This window comes from Anomalospiza imberbis, chromosome 6, assembly GCF_031753505.1.
Source record: "Anomalospiza imberbis isolate Cuckoo-Finch-1a 21T00152 chromosome 6, ASM3175350v1, whole genome shotgun sequence".
NCBI lineage: Eukaryota > Metazoa > Chordata > Aves > Passeriformes > Viduidae > Anomalospiza > Anomalospiza imberbis.
Window position 1 is genome coordinate 50,582,867 of NC_089686.1, and position 16,087 is coordinate 50,598,953.

A 16,087-nucleotide genomic window follows, 5' to 3' on the forward strand; every position below is an offset into this window, starting at 1 on the left:
TCTGCCAGCTCCCAGTACTCGACGGGGACCATAAGCCAGCTTCCAAAGGATGCCCCTCTTCCCGGCGGCGCCCCGGCCGTGACCTTTGCCGCAGCACTTTGTCCTGTCCGGACATACCACCTCGCATCGGAAGGGCGAGGAAGTAACCGAGCGGAGAAGGACCGACCCCCCGCCTTGGCTCCCGCTGCACGGCGCACACGAGCCCACGAACGGAGGTACCAAAGCCCCGCGCCCCGGCAGAGACATGGGACCGCCGGCGCAGGGAGCCGCGGCCGGCGCAGTGCGGAGCTTACCGGGGTGCGGAGGAGCGGGCGCGGTGCCGGTATGGCCGCCGATCCGCGGTGTCACGCACTGCCCGCCGCCTCCTTTATACCTGCCGCCGCCGCCGCCTGCGTGGGCGCCCGCTCGCGCCCGCCAGCCAATCACCGCGCCGGCCGCCCGAAGGGGCCCGCTCCTCCATTGGGCGCCAATTGGGACCGGCGGTGACGTCATGGCCCGCTCCTTGAGAGTCCCATTCACAAAAAACGCAGCGCGGCGCGGGGCGAGGCGCGGCCGGGGCGCTGCGCAGGGCGGGGTGGGGGGGGGGGCCGCTCCCGCCGCGCCCCCGCCGCGCCCCCGCTGCACCGCTCACGCGTGGCGACCTCTGCAGCAGTGGGACCGCATTGCAGAGCGGGGCCGCTCCCTCCCCGGGAATTCCCGCCTCTGCCGGCCGCCGCCGCGGCTCCGGCGCGCAGCCCGGGTGTACCCGGCGCTCTCCCGGCGCCCCGACAGCAGCCGCGTGTGGGTGGCGGGGGTTCCGCACCGGCGGGATGTGCAGCGGGGCAGGGGCAGGGCGGGCGGCAGCGCCGATCGCTGCTCGAAGGGAGCACATCGGGGCCCCCTCAGCTCCTCGGCAGGGCGCTGGCGGCGGTACCCGCCGCTCCTCACCGGGACAAGGGACGAGTGGCACCTGCGAGCAGCCCCGTGGCGGCAGCGAACGGCTCCCGTGCTCTGCCTTACCGGGCGCCCGCACCGCCCCCCCCCGGGCCGGGGCAGCGGAGTAACTCCGCGCTCCGAGAGGAAACGATCAGCATCACCACCATCTCCATCGCACAACTTCAGGGGCAGGTGCAGCGCCTTTCCGCCCACGGAAGACGCACCCGGGGAGGAGGGCTCGCCCCCGCGCTGCCCGGCGCTGAGCGCCGCCGACGGGGATTACCGGGCAGCTGCGCGCCGCCCATGCATCACACGCCGAGGACCCTCTGTCACGGCAGCACCTGCCCGCTCAGGATGTTTGCCCGGGCGGGTGTTTGCCCAGGCGCAACGAGCACCGGCCCGGCGGGGGCGGGGAGACTCGACACGGTGCGGGGACACAACCGTGCTGCCGCCCGGAGCGGGCGCGGGTAGGGGGAGAAGCGGCCCGGGAGAGATGCTCTGCAGCGCCTGGGCGCAGAGAGCGCTTCCACCGCACCCCGAGAGACCGGGAGCGCCTTTCCTGCCCGCCCGAAGTCGCTGGGCGTTTGCCGAGCACGGCGGCAGCGGCGGCACACGGGCTGCCCGGCGGGCGGTGGCCGGGCGGGGACGCGCAGGGTCCCCGACCGTCCTCGGGACACCCGATGTGACGCGGGTCCGCCCGTCCCCGCCCCTGCCCTCGCTCCCTTGCATCGCTTCTCAGTTCCCGGCGGCTGCGGTGGGAGGAGACGCCTGTGCCGCTGTCGCCGGCCCCGGCGGCCAGCAGAGAGCCCCGCGCATACTCCGCGGCCGCGCAGGGAGCAGGTGACCGGCGCGGCTGGATGGCGCGTTTCGCTGTTCCTATGGATGGGGAGCTTTCCTGGGAACATCCCGGCGGCTCCTCGTTTATGTTTCTGTAGCCGCTGATGACAGGCTCACTCCCGGTGGCAGGAGCCCTGTGTTCACCGGGAGATGGATAAACCTGGGGAGAACCGCGGGGTGCGTGATGTTCTGTTGATGAGATTTTAGCTGGGAAGTTTAGAGAAAAACCCACGAACATACAGAAACCACTGGCGAATGGCTGCCGTCCGGGGAGGGATGGCCGTGTCCCTCGCCATCCGCCTTTCGGGGTGCCCCGGCCCCCTCCTCTCCCAGCGCGGGGGCGGTCACCGGCGGGCGCTGCGCCGCATCGCCACCCTCGTTTTGCAGAACGACGATTGCAAAACCCTCTCGGGTTCTGTGGTCTGGGTTCTGCTTTTTTTTCCATGTCACAACCCAAAGCACTATTTGGGGCGCGGGTTTTTGGGTTGATTTCTCTCCCCCCCCCCCCCCCCTCCCCCAACACATCTTCGTAGCCCTTCACGAGCTGCAGCCCTCGAGGGGGTGGCAGAAGGGATGCTGCCTGGAAGGCTGTCTCCTTCCCCCACCGCTCTGCCAAATTTGAAAGTTCGTTTTAAATAACAGCTCCCTCGCAGGTATGCTCACCACGGGAATCTCCCGGGAAAAGGAGTCTATGTATTTGATTTAAAATCTATTCCGTTTTCACGACTCCTGTTCTGGTTTTAAGGTAGTTTTTCTGAAGATGTATTTACAAATATTAGGCAGCACCTAAAGGAAGGGCTCGGCTTTGGTTTTGCTGTTTTAATATGATTGATACAATTACACCAACGGAAATAAAGGGCAGGAATTTAAATGACTGGGCTGCCAGTTTGATATTTCTCTCTAACTCCACTCTTCCATTTCTCTTCCTATGCTAACAGCTAATTGTTCCCATTTCCTTTGGGGAATTATTTACTCCTCGTCCACATAGAATATTCCCGGGATTAAAGGTAAAACAATAAAATTCCAGATGATTCTTTTATAAAAGCATATTTCAGTTTCCTCCTTCTGCGAGGAAAAAGCGAAATTTTGCCTTGTGGCTGACTGCAGACAGTTCAAGCCCTTCTCTTGCCCAGTGTAGCTCGGTCCGGGGCTGGAGCCGGTGATTACAGGATTTCAGGTGCCAACATTTCTACTTCAAGCTTTCACAGGAAGGAGTGGAAATTTAAACCAACAGGTACGAATGCCAATAGATCCACTCCTGTGCACGCAGAGATGATGTAGCACTTGGATGTTGGCAGGCACTTCGGCTGCTCCTTGCCAGCGCTAATGGAGGGAGTCCCAGCTGGAACGCTTGTCCTATTTCCCCCCTCCCCCTTAGCTATATGTCATCTGGTCTCCCCAAACATATTTTCTTTTTGCAAATTTCTCTTGTACATGAGATGGAGAAGAAGGGCAGTTGACCAGTTTGTCTGTTTTTGAAGCTGGAAAAAAGAGACAGGATTTTCACAGGATGACATTCTTCTGTTTCTTGATAAATCCAAAACTAGAGGTGAAGTGTTCATGGAAAATCTAGCAGAGAGGGGTACTTTGCAGCACTGCACTAAGAAAGTGAGACATTTACTGAAACAATCTGTTCTGCCTTTTTCAGTGCTGGGTATAGATTCAAAGCAGATTGAATAAAATGCAACATAATGATGGGATTTTTAAAATTTATTTATTTCAAGAAATCAGATTATCTAATGCAACACTCAGCTCAAAATAAAAGAAATTTTATTTTCAAATAAATTTGTTTTAATTTGTAGATAATAAGAAAAATCTGGGCTATTTTATAGTGACTTTCTCTACACTAGATGCAACTTTTTACAATATTATACTCTTTGATATAATTTAACAAATACTTAAGAAGTGTGACCATTTTTTTCTACCGTAAATATTGCCATTATGGTGAGAACCCACAGATACTGTAGTGAAGTTCTGAAATGCTAGCAGATGGCATGCTGGTAAACAAAAATATCACATTTATATATTATGGTGCAATTTTTGTTCAATACTAAAATGTAATTCTTCAACAAAGATGAGACTGTGAGCTGCACAGGTAAAATCTTCATTCCCACGATTGGTTCATATCAGAGAAAAGTGGACCCTACAAAAATGAAAGGGGAGACAGTGATGAGGCCATGATCCACATGCACAGTAAGTTCTCCATGAGGGAGGTGAGTGTGATTTAGGTCTCTGCTCTCTCTAAGTTTGTTCTTCATAACAACTAATCGTTATGGTAAAGTTATGGTAAGTTATGGTAAAGCCAGCTGAAAAAAATCACATGCTCTTTCTTTACAAGGAGAACATGGGGAGTCAGTCACTTCTCTGAGTTTTTGGTGGATGCTTGTTCTTTCTCATCCTGTCTCATGAACAGCCAGCAAACACTGCTCCTTAAGAAGACTCCACAAGCCACATGGGGCAATGTGAGCAGAGTTAACATTCTAACTGTTCATTGTAACCTGTTCTACAGAAAATGAAATTAGCTAAGCCAGAGTTAATGGGGTTGTGCTGCTGTAAAAGCAAGCTGTGTGTTAGCAGGAGTATCTTGTTTGAGGCCTGGGAGGTAATCCTTACACTCTACTTTTTGCTGATAAGATCTAGATCAAAAAGACTTGGGCAAGTTGGAGAAAGTCCAGAAAAATACCAGTAGGGATTATCAGAGATCTCATATAAGGATTTAGGGAAACAAGCTCAAAGACCAGGGAAACGTAACAGAAGGATAGACTATGGAGAAAGATGATAACAAAAATATAAATACTGGTACTATATTTTATATATATATAAATATATATAGTATTGAAGGGCAACAAAGGAGACACCACACATGAGAAAAGCTTTCTACAGCTTTTTTAATAAAGACAGGCAAGAATAGGTTGCATTTCAGTTATGGCCCTGAAACCTCTTTCAGTGGAGGATTTCATGGCATGTTACTCTAACATCTGTCAGGAGTGACTTATATAGGTGAGATGCTCTGGGAAAGGAACATAATCCATTACATTTGTTCTCTTCATATCTTTCTCCTCCAATTTCTGTGACATCATAATTTGAAAAGCTGGAAAATGGCTTAAACTCTGAAACCAACACCATAAATTTTGTAAGCATTTGGTTTTTGCAAAAGTTACATCCCTAACTGGTCAAATTATTTCCTCAATCCTGCTCCCCTAGTCTCTGAAAAACCATATTCAGATTTATCATAAACTCACATCAAGATTATTCACATAAAAAATATTGTACCAATCTATCTTGTGGTTTGGTTTGAATTTGCGCCCCCCCCCCCCAAAAAAAAAAAAGAGCTTATTTTTTATAAAAATGCAGTACTTTCCTGAGAACCAGAACACTGATATAAATCCCAACACTAAAGCATTTCCTTTTTAATGGACATTAAATCTGGATTTAGGCTGCTTCAGTGCCTGCTTTTGAGAAAGTGGAACTGCTGTTGAGCTAATTAGTGAAAATCCATTAATCACACTGGAAGCAAATTTTCCTCCAAAATGCTTTAGAAAAGCTCCAAGACTGATTTATGAAAGACATTTTAAACAGAAGATCAGGGTTGCATTGGTTTAATCTCCTTGAAATCTTCTTATTGCACAAAAACCCCCAAAGACTCTATAGGTTCTGTGGCAATTTTCCTGGATATATTCAAAATCGAGTTTGGAATAATCCTTTAAACCAGACTGGGCCACACTGTCCTGCCCTGAGGTTTGCTTGGCCAGGCAGCAGGGGCAGACCACGGGGACGTTTGCTATGGCTTTGTCATCTTTTGTCCTGCCTTAGCACAGCTCAGCCTCTGAGCAGGTTACTCCAGTCCTCTCCTGCCACCTGGAAACACATTCCCTGCCTCTGACAAATGGCACAATTCCAGTTCTGTCCCAAGCTACACCTCCAGCAGGCTGACAAGGAGAACCCCTCACACTCAGCAGAGGCAGGGTCAGACTTGCAGCATTAACAGAGTAGCACTGAGGGGATGCACTACAGAGAAAAATCTCACTCTGAAAATGTTTCAAAATCAGCACCTACTTGCACTCCATTTTGTTTTGCATTCTGCAGGTAAAATGAGAGTTGAAAAAACAACCTAGAACAGAAAACTAATCCTGTTAAACAACAGCATGGTTATAAAACTTTGATTTCATTGCTTGCACAAGTACTGTGATACTATCTTATATATTGTCAGAGCATGTCAGCGAAAATAAGGTGAGAAACTGTTTCTCAAGCCCGCAGGTTAATCCCTGCTTGTTGTTTACAGGATCTTAGAAGAGTGGAACTCCTCCTGACATCATTTCAGCCTTTGTCTTGCCAGTACGGAGGTCTGATGAAGCCACAGGGTAACAGAGTTTTCCTCAGTCCCTCCCAGTGCTATGCAGTTGTCCTGACATTGTTAGGTCCTACAGCACCGATTTAGCCTCTGCCTTCAGTGAAATTTGGGGCTAAAAAAGATCTCTCTCCTTTCAGTGCTGGTAAATAGCATATGAAGGCAAAGGCTATTATAACATAATATTTGCTAATCTACTTTCAGCAGAGTTTCTCGGAACCCATAGTCATATGAGACCATCAATTAAAAAGATGAATTTCTAAATTTATGCATAGAATTGACCTAAGTATACTCTGAAAGAACCAGAAAATACAACAAGCCAAAACTATTTTTCAAGTTAAGCTGTTCTCCAGCCTTCTGAGTCTGCTTGACAAACATGAAATGTTTAGGCAGAGTAGGACTGTGATGAAAGAAAAGGATGTGACTGAAGGAAAAGGTGGGGGATTTTCCCAGTAAACAATCACCAAATTCACAAGGGAAAACATCAGATGTGGTTTTCTGATTTAGATAATCTGTAAAGCGCCAGCATCATTACAGGCTTGGCTCAGGAGATAACTGTGACATGGAAGTTGATCATTCACTATGATGACATAGGTTAAAAAGAACTTTGTGAGTGTAACAGATAACATCTGCACACTAGTCTAAACTTGTCAGTGGGCTTATGAAATTAATTTCTTTCATGACAAGCATGCCTGTTTTACATACATCTGTAAAGATCTCTCTCTTTTCCCTGATCCACCATCAAAGGCAAAGAGCAAAATCTTTACATATCTGTCTATAAAGAAGTTGTTTTCCTGCATTTTATATATCACATCATGATTTCACTGAACAAGAGACATTACTATAGGGATGGAAAACACTTTAACCTGATAAAGGTTTATCTTGTTTTCCAACTACAATGTCAACTCTGAAGAACAAGAAAACCAGAGCCTGTTTCAAAGTTGTAGCTAAATACAAGTTTGTAAGATTTTTAATGGAACTTGGAAACAACTTCATTTTTCTCCCCAGAGTTATCACCAAGATCTTAACATTGCTACTCAGAGAACAGCCACACCTGGCTGTATATTTCTTCAAAAGTCAAAGCTATATATAAGTATACGTAGTCAAAGAATACAAAGCCAAATAATTGCTTTCTGATTTTCCTGAGAAGATAGGAATACAATCATTTCCTGTTACTCCAACTTCTGCTTATAGAATTTCCAGTGCAAGGTAATTGTAAAACTTGATGACTAGAATGTTTTAGAATTTAATAAAGATACATGCTTTAATGGGTTTCTTTACTCGGCCATCATTTTTATAATTAAAATAAAAAACCTTTATTCATCCTATGAGTTTGCTCATTTGATCATCCATGATTAAGATGAGTAAAACATTCCCAAAGAAGCAATTCAGCACAAGCTGCCCACACACTTCTGAAGGAATGAATGAATGAATGAATGAATGAATGAAAAAAAAAAGTAAAAATAAAAAGATCAATCAGAAACTGGCAAGGAATCCTATGCTTGGACAGCAATTGGAGTCTTGCATCCCTAAACATGCACCCTTAATTGATTCCATTTGTCTACAAGGGCTTATTTATCACTTAGTTTTGACAAGTTTCAGTCATCTTTGTCCATGCTGCTGCTTTCTACTTCCATTTAATCATGCATCCTTTAGAGGTTCTTGGATATTTAATCTTGGTTGACTCACTATATTTTAGCATTTGGCATAACCAAAATTGATTTTATTTTTCTGCAATTATGCTCTTCAGTTTCTCTTCCTCTGTTACAGTGGTTAATATCACTGTCTCTTCTCCTTCCCCACGGCTCAAACACAGTGGTAAGGTCAGTTTTGACTGTTCTCTCCTCTGCTTGAAGATAATTGTCAAATATTGTTGGCTTTCCCTCCACTACAAATCTATTCCTTCCTTTTTAGTAAAATATTTGGACTTTTCTTCTGTATCTTTTTTTCCCCCTCTTCTTGGGTCCTTCCTATACTATTTTTTCCCTTTTCCCCCCTTCAAAATGCTTGCTGCCAAAACTGTTAATTACCGTTCTTTTCTTACATGCAGTGGAAATCATGATCATCTAAAACTTTGGGTATTTAACACTTAAGTAACAGAGCATTGAAGATAAGCTGCAAAAATAAATCAAAGCAATAGTACTTCTTCCCATGTTTTCTCAGATACTTAAGCAGGCACACATCTTACTTAACTCCTTGGCAATTTCTCTTCATTCTTCCTCTGACTGGAGCCAAGCTGAGTTCCTGAATCTTTGGTGAGAATTCTTTAGGCACTGACATTGAAAATACTAGTATTTTCTGCAGATATGACCCAAATACCACCGTTATTAAGACACCAGGCAGTATCACACTGAAATAAAGGATGAAGAAATAACTTGGAAGAAGAATGAAAAAAAGAAACCTCCAGCAGGGCTGAAGACAGTCTGTATTCTGACAAACTTCGTAAGATTTTGATACAGGATGCTGGCATTGATACAAGTTATTAATGAGCTCCATCAGCATAAATTCCTCATATGTTTAGATCTTATCAATGTTCTTAAAAATCTATGTACAGCTATTAAGCTGAATTCAAAAAGAAAGACATCTGAGGTTAGAAGCACACGGCACAGAAAATTGTAATGGGCCAGAAATGTTCCTGTTATTCCCAAAATTGACTGTAAAATAGTAGTAACATAATAACAAACCCAGCGTGAATGGAAACAAATCTGGGTTTGTTTACGAAGTGTTTTGCCAAGAATATCACATGGCATAACAACATTGCTCTCTGACCTCTGCCTTACCGATCTTAGCCTCTTCTGCAGTTCAAACCCTGGTTCCTGAGCCATCATCCCACTAGGTAACAACAACCTTTGCACGTTATATGTGTGATCTCCGCGCTGCTTGGTCACACGGGCCGGGGACATTCACACATCCGTGTGCCTGCGAGGCTGCCTGCGAGGGCAGGGACCCTTTCCTGCTGCTGTCCGGCCGGGCCGTGGCCGGGTCAGGGAGCCCAGGCCAGGCTGCGCAGCACAGGGAGCCACGGGCAGCGCAGCGGAAGCGGCCGCCCAGCCCGCTGCTGCCGCAAGCCCGTAGGGTACACATATGCCAGGGGGTTCACTGCGGGCTTCACCGGCCCCAAGCCCGAAGTGTGTCTGGGAAAGACATCTGGAAACTCTGCGTGTGAGATTCTACAAAAACTTAACTGGGAGCAAGGGACTGCTTGTTCCTTTCGCCCCTCAGCTGCCATGGTCGGCGTGCGGAGCGCGCAGCCAGCGGTGCGTTCCGACACTGCATAAACCCCGAGCGACCAGCTCTGTATTATTCCAAGGGAAAAAAAAGAAAAAAAAAAAAAAAAAAAGAAAAGAAAAGAAAAAAAAAAAGCGCTCCTGACGCGGCGGGCGGAGCCTCCGCGGGCCAATGCTCGGCGGCGGGACGGGGGACCAGAGGAGGAAGCGGCGGCGGCGGGGCCGATGCGGGAGGCGGCGGACCCGGGCGCGGCGACAGCGGGCAGCGGCACCTGGCTGCTGCCGCTGGCGGCGGCGCTGGCGCTGCTGCTCTCGCTGGTGGTGCGGCAGCTGCTGAAGCAGCGGCGACCGGCCGGCTTCCCGCCCGGCCCCGCGGGGCTGCCGCTGCTCGGCAACATCCCCGCGCTGGGCGCCGAGCAGCCGCACGTCTACCTGCGGCGGCAGAGCCAGATCCACGGGCAGGTACCGCCGCCCCGGGTCCCGCGGGAGCGGGGAGGGCCGGCCCGAGCGGCCGGACACGGCGAACCCCCGGAGCTGCCGCCCTGCCCGGCGCGGCCCCGCGGCGGATGCGGCGGGCGGAGCGCCCCGCCGGGAGCGGGAGCGCAAGGCTCTGGCGGAACCGCGCCTCAAAGTACCATCAGCGCGATATTTGAGATACTTACAGCCTTTTAGCGTAACTATATAAAAATGAATCATTTTCTTTTTCCTGTTTTTCTTTCTTTTTTTTTTTTTTTTTTTTTTTTTTTTTTTTTTTTTTTTTGGTACTGTCTTCTATATCGGGCGTTTCTTTCCATCAGCCAGTTTTAAGCAGCCGGTCTCCTCTTACGAGCTTCGTAAAAGTTAACTCCGAACTAGAGCTAACATATATTTTGGTAACTAAAAAAAAAAAAAAATGTTATTTAAGCAAAGTACTAGGGCAAGTAGAATGGAAATAGGAAGGAAAATGTGCTGTCGAACGAAGCAAGCTTTCTACTTGCCTGGAATGCTGTATGGAGTTCCAGTCATCTGCTGTCAGAAAGAATCCTGTAGAATTTGAGGGAAACAGCATATTAGAACTTGGGGGATTCTGGAAAAATACAATCAAAGGTTTTTGTTTTTGTTTTTGTTTTTCAGTCATGTATGATATAGGAATAAAGATCAGTAAGTTAGACCAAAGTATACAAAACTCACAGATGGTTTGCAGATAATATACCAGGAGTGTCTTCTTGACACATAAAAAAGAAGAGCCATTATAACAGTGAAAATACCAAGTTTTCTAAAATAAAATAGACTTATAGAATCATTTAGGTTAGAAAAAGCCCTTAAGATCGAGTCCAACTGTTAACCCAGCATTGCCAAGTCTGCCACTAAACACTGTCCCCACATGCCACATCTACACAGCTTTTTAATGCCTCCAGGGATGATGACTCCACCACTTCCCTGGGCAGCCTGCTCCAGTGCCTGACAACCCTTTGGGTGACAATTCAGTTGTCACAGAATGTATAATTAGGCTAACACAATTTCATATTGTGGAGGTCACCAGCTTTGACTTGGAAAAAAATCTAAATATTTGTAATGGTAAAGATACAGATTTCTAACACCAGGGGAATGTATGGAAAAGAATCTAAGGTTTCAGTCTTAACTTTAGGCTCCATTTTAATTTTTAAAATGTAGATTCAGATTTAATTTTTTTATCCTGTATGTGCCTTCTGAAGGCAGTGCTTTTCTCCAAAGCACCTTGCGCTAACCACTTGTGGAAAAGGAAGCTGGGCCTAGCTGGGCTCTGCTCTCAGTTGTTGGCTGTCACCTTGGCTCTCACTCCTCCCTAGGGACCAAATGAAGGTGTTCCCAGTCCTTAATTTGGAGGGCTGATTTCTTTAGGTGCACAGTAAAGCACAGAATGTAGTGTGGGCTAATTAATTTTATCTTTTAACAAAGCAAATGAGCTTATCACAGACCCTCCTGTGTAATGGCACAGCTGTCCCACCTCTGATCACCTGTGTGCCCTGCTGAAGGTTATTCAGCTCTGCATTTCACATTGATGTTTAGTGTCGTTTCACTTTTTCATTCCTTGTTCTCCAGACTGGAGTGTAATAGCAATTGACACTTTTTATTCCTTTTTTCCCCCCACAAAGATCTTCAGCCTTGATCTCGGGGGTATATCTGCCGTTGTGCTGAATGGCTATGATGCAGTGAAGGAATGCCTTGTCCACCAAAGTGAAGTTTTTGCAGACAGGCCATCTCTTCCCTTGTTCAAGAAGCTGACAAACATGGGAGGTGAGTGCTAATGTCTTTTGTATAAAAACGTAATTTTTGTCCCATAGATGAACAAATCACGTGAAGCATCTGCTTTAGCCATTTTCTCTACTTGATGTCCTTTATTAAAATACTTGATGCTTCCTTAAAGATATTATTTGGAAAGGAATGTCACTCATGGACTGTGTTCCATAGCAAGACCTCCAAAATGTTTTGTCTCATTTTTTGTCTTGTTGAATAATTTTATTATGGGGGAAGAAAAATAAAGCATTGCATAAAATACTGTGTCAAAATATTTTTTCAGGCTTACTGAACAGTAAATATGGCAGAGGATGGACAGAGCACCGCAAATTAGCTGTAAATACCTTTCGAGTTTTTGGATATGGTCAAAAGTCCTTTGAACACAAAATTTCAGAAGAATCTCTGTTTTTTCTTGATGCCATTGATACATACAAAGGCAGACCCTTTGATCTTAAGCACTTGATAACAAATGCTGTTTCAAACATTACTAATTTGATTATTTTTGGAGAACGTTTCACATACGAAGATACAGAATTTCAGCATATGATTGAGATTTTTAGTGAAAACATTGAATTAGCTGCTAGTGCTTCTGTATTTTTATATAATGCTTTTCCTTGGATTGGTATCTTGCCATTTGGGAAACACCAGCAGCTGTTTAAAAATGCAGCTGAAGTCTATGAGTTTCTTCATGAGCTTATTGAACGTGTCTCTGAAAATAGGAAGCCTCTGTCACCTCGACATTTCGTAGATGCATATTTAGATGAGATGGATTGCAATGGAAACGACCCAGAATCTACATATTCAAGAGAAAATTTAATTTTCTCTGTTGGAGAACTCATCATAGCTGGGACAGAAACCACAACAAATGTTTTAAGATGGGCAGTGTTATTCATGGCTCTTTATCCAAACATTCAAGGTAAGAACTTTGACATTTTGAGGAACTGATTCACTTCCCTATTGCAAATTCAAAATGCTTTTTCAAAGTGGTGCAAAGTGGTGCACCAAAATAAGCTTTGTATATATTTTTCTATTGTGTCATTTACTAAATATACCATGGAAAGAAGTGGAAACTTTTTTTAAATGCAGACAAAGAGGGTATCAAAAGTTAAGTGTAATGCTAAAATTTTAACATATTATTTTGTGAATACACTTTTATGAAGCTTTAATACTTTTAAGGATTTCTAATATATTTAGGTTTAGCATTGTGATGCATGATCTGTTGTTGGCAGATGTACTAATCTATGTAGTTAATAAATAATAAGAAAATGTAATTAAATATGAAAGTAATAAACTAAATTAAAAATGTATAAGTGCCAGCAAAAATGTAGATCACGTTGTGGTTAACAATTTAGGTACAATTCTTTTTATCTTAAGTGCCCCAGTTCACAACAGATTTACATATGATAGACAGGAATACTTAGGCTTTTGGAAGAACAGAAATGGCATTTAAAAATAAAAAGATGTGTTACAGTCATTGTGAAGTAAGACAGCAATAGATGTCTGAGTGTTAGCCCAGACACTGTGAGGAGAAGTTTGGATTCTAGAAGTGAAGAGTCACGTTTCTGGTTTCACTGCCTCCACTTCACTTTTCCTGCCAAAACCTTAGCAGTGCTTGGTTCAGTGCTTGGGGCTTCCAGGATTTGGAGGAAGAGAGGCCCAAATCCTGGGCAGGTAGCTTAGAGAAGAGAAGGCAGGTAACTTAGAAAGTTACTGCTGGTACTTGGACCAAAAATATCACTCTAATATCAATTTCACCATTGCTTCAGAATGGGGATAATAGCAGTAACCATGGATAGGGATACAGAGTCTAAGTTTAAAAGCTTGTAAGCTACTGTTTTTTATATAAGGTATACCATGTTTCAGTAGTCTTTTCAAATGTATTTATATACAAATATATATATTAGCATAAATTAAAATGTAAAGGCAATTACAAAATAAATCTCACCTTTTATTCCTAACAGGGCAAGTTCAGAAAGAAATCGATCTTATCATTGGCCCAAACAAAATGCCCACCTTGGAAGAGAAGAGCAAGATGCCCTACACTGAGGCTGTTCTGCACGAGGTGCTGAGGTTCTGTAACATTGTCCCACTGGGGATTTTCCATGCCACTTCCAAAGACACTGTTGTGCGTGGTTACACGATTCCTGCAGGCACCACAGTCATTACAAACCTCTACTCTGTTCACTTCGATGAAAAATACTGGAGCAATCCAGAAGTGTTTTTTCCTGAGAGGTTTTTGGACAGTAATGGACAGTTTGTCAAGAAAGATGCGTTTATTCCTTTTTCCCTAGGTAAGAGCAATTCCTTCCACTGTTCCTTTTCACAAATCCAGAGATGTGTAAAGTGTAAGTGATGGCAATAAATGGACAGAATGATATCCTCAGTTCTGATTTAAAGATATCCAATATAATTCAATTTAAAGATATTCAATATAATGTGCTCTGGAGAGAACAAATTTTAGCATAACATCTTTTATACAGATGAGCTCAGTTTTATATATAAACTAATAAAAATCCTCCTTACAAAATTCTAATAATTGCCAGTTAATAATGACTGGCAGTAGATGTAATTAAGAAAATAGTAGGGGGAAAAGGCTAAAATTCACAATATCATCTTTTAAAGTATTTTCCATCTAGATTGACACTTCAAGACAAGATACAGTAAGTAACAAGGGTATCTAAAGCAATTTGACAGAATTGGTTTGAATGGCATTTGTGAGCAACAAATTCTCTAAAATCAGTTTCTTAGGGTGTTATCACCTATCCTTCTTACAAAATACTGCCAAGAGGTTCACACAGCACTCCTTGAGCACAGAAATGACCGTTCCTATTCATCATAAGAGCAGAAATGTGACAGAAGATATCTTAAACCTTTTTAAAACCTTCTTTTTTCAATTCAGGAAGAAGACATTGCCTTGGAGAGCAGCTGGCTCGAATGGAAATGTTTTTGTTTTTCACCTCGTTGCTACAACGATTTTACCTGCATTTCCCTCATGGAGTGATCCCAGAGCTGAAGCCGAGATTAGGGATGACCCTACAGCCACAGCCGTACCTCGTCTGCGCTGAAAGGCGGTGAAGGGCAGGGCTGAGCTGGGCAGGTGGAGCACAGTGCTCCAAGCTGCAGCTCAGCAGCCACTTTGCCTTCTATTCCTAAACGTGTTCAAGCCTGAATAACAACAATTTAAAGGAAAAATAGTTTCTTTCTACTTGGTTTTCACAGAAAGAAAAAAAAAAACGGAACCAAAGGTGTGGAACACATCCTGATGTTTTCACTCCAGAAGACTGTATTGACTCTAACTTCTGATACAGTTTTTAAATATTTAATTACTTAGCGAGCCATTTTACTTTGAGATGATATTTTCATAAGATGGAGAATATGGTTCAAAATGTTTATGCTTGAATTCATCCATGGAAATATCATTTGCATTATTCCAGCTAAGCCATTCTTTATAATTATTCACTAAATTTTCATAACTAAAAGGGCTCTAAAAAGTATCTATTTAAATATCTGTAACCAAGAATAAACTATATTTTCCAGCCTTGAAAAATAGATTGTCTTTTAAAGCAATTTATCCTTCTTTCTCCTTGTCCTATCTTCCCAGTTGGTCATAATTTTCTAGTGAATGAGATAACCGTGAATTCACTATTAAGACCCTTTATGGCTTGCTTGTCACTTAGCATCATACACAAAGTGTTCAGTTATTGCCATACTCCTGACGATCACAGGGCTTTTTTTCTCCAGTATATTGCATTTCCAGACCCCTGTCCTCCACTGCCTCCCAATACAAAGTACTATGTAATGATTAATCTCTGCTTAAATAGTCTGAAAAAGCCAGTATTTGTGTTACCAGAGCCACATGCAACTATACTATGAGTAAAGAAAATAAACTGCCCACCCTTCTGACCAAAGGTGAGACTTTCTGGGGAGGGCAAGTGCAAGAAGGTGGGGGGAAAGAGATTTTAAATTAATTTTAAGCACAAATTTTAGGTGTAAGGGCTACACTTGACTTCTGCCAGCTTCATTTATTATTCTTCCAGCTCTTGCTTTGTGTTTATTGGTAAAGATTTGTGTCTGCACACCTTGCAGGAGCAGCTGAAACTCCAAAGACAGTATTTAGCTCCCTCTGTATGGGGAGAGAGGGCCTCAGGACAGGGTTCAGAACAAAACAAGCAAGCAGCTGTTGAAGGCCAGGGCTGAGTGTTTGACCTGGCTTTTTACACAGATAGTGCTGCAACTTGGAGCTGCAGGAAAGCTGAAGGGCAGGAATTGGTGTTTGTCTGCTAACCTGATGTTTTCAGCTTATGCTGAGGAGAAATACTTCCTTTCTTTTGAAAGAGCAAAAGAGAAAAAGCAAAGAGCTAATGCCAGTCCACTCACATAACAGCCTGTTGACTTCAGGTGCAGCAGGTCCAGATTATTTTACCCACAGAGAGCAGCTCTAACACAAGTTTCTGTTTCTCTGAAGAGGCTGGGCAGGCTACTCCACTTCCTGAAAAAGTGCCTT

At 44.6% G+C, this 16,087-nt stretch overlaps 1 protein-coding gene across 2 annotated transcripts; it reads left to right on the forward strand.

The window, feature by feature from the left end:
* Nucleotides 1-9,552: 9,552 nt before the first annotated feature.
* On the forward strand, nucleotides 9,553-15,130 carry CYP2R1 (cytochrome P450 family 2 subfamily R member 1). Of its 2 annotated transcripts, XM_068194118.1 has the most exons (5): nucleotides 9,553-9,789; nucleotides 11,442-11,583; nucleotides 11,867-12,499; nucleotides 13,545-13,874; nucleotides 14,483-15,130. In XM_068194118.1, the coding sequence occupies exons 1-5, from the start codon at nucleotides 9,553-9,555 to the stop codon at nucleotides 14,656-14,658; spliced, it is 1,518 nt and encodes a 505-aa protein (XP_068050219.1). In that variant the 3' UTR covers nucleotides 14,659-15,130. The 2 variants fall into 2 exon arrangements, with proteins under 2 accessions (XP_068050219.1, XP_068050221.1); XM_068194120.1 differs by lacking the exon at nucleotides 9,553-9,789 and having other exon boundaries at nucleotides 11,454-11,583; nucleotides 12,303-12,499.
* Nucleotides 15,131-16,087: the final 957 nt, after the last annotated feature.

What these genes read in the sequence shown, in the direction of transcription:
- CYP2R1 (XM_068194118.1), top strand. Translation starts at nt 9,553, where the DNA reads ATGCGGGAGGCGGCGGACCCGGGCGCGGCGACAGCGGGCAGCGGCACC. An exon ending in GAAGCTGACAAACATGGGAG is followed by an intron (nt 11,584 to 11,866) that starts GTGAGTGCTAAT and finishes ATATTTTTTCAG; the next exon opens with GCTTACTGAACAGTAAATAT. An exon ending in GTTTATTCCTTTTTCCCTAG is followed by an intron (nt 13,875 to 14,482) that starts GTAAGAGCAATT and finishes TTTTCAATTCAG; the next exon opens with GAAGAAGACATTGCCTTGGA.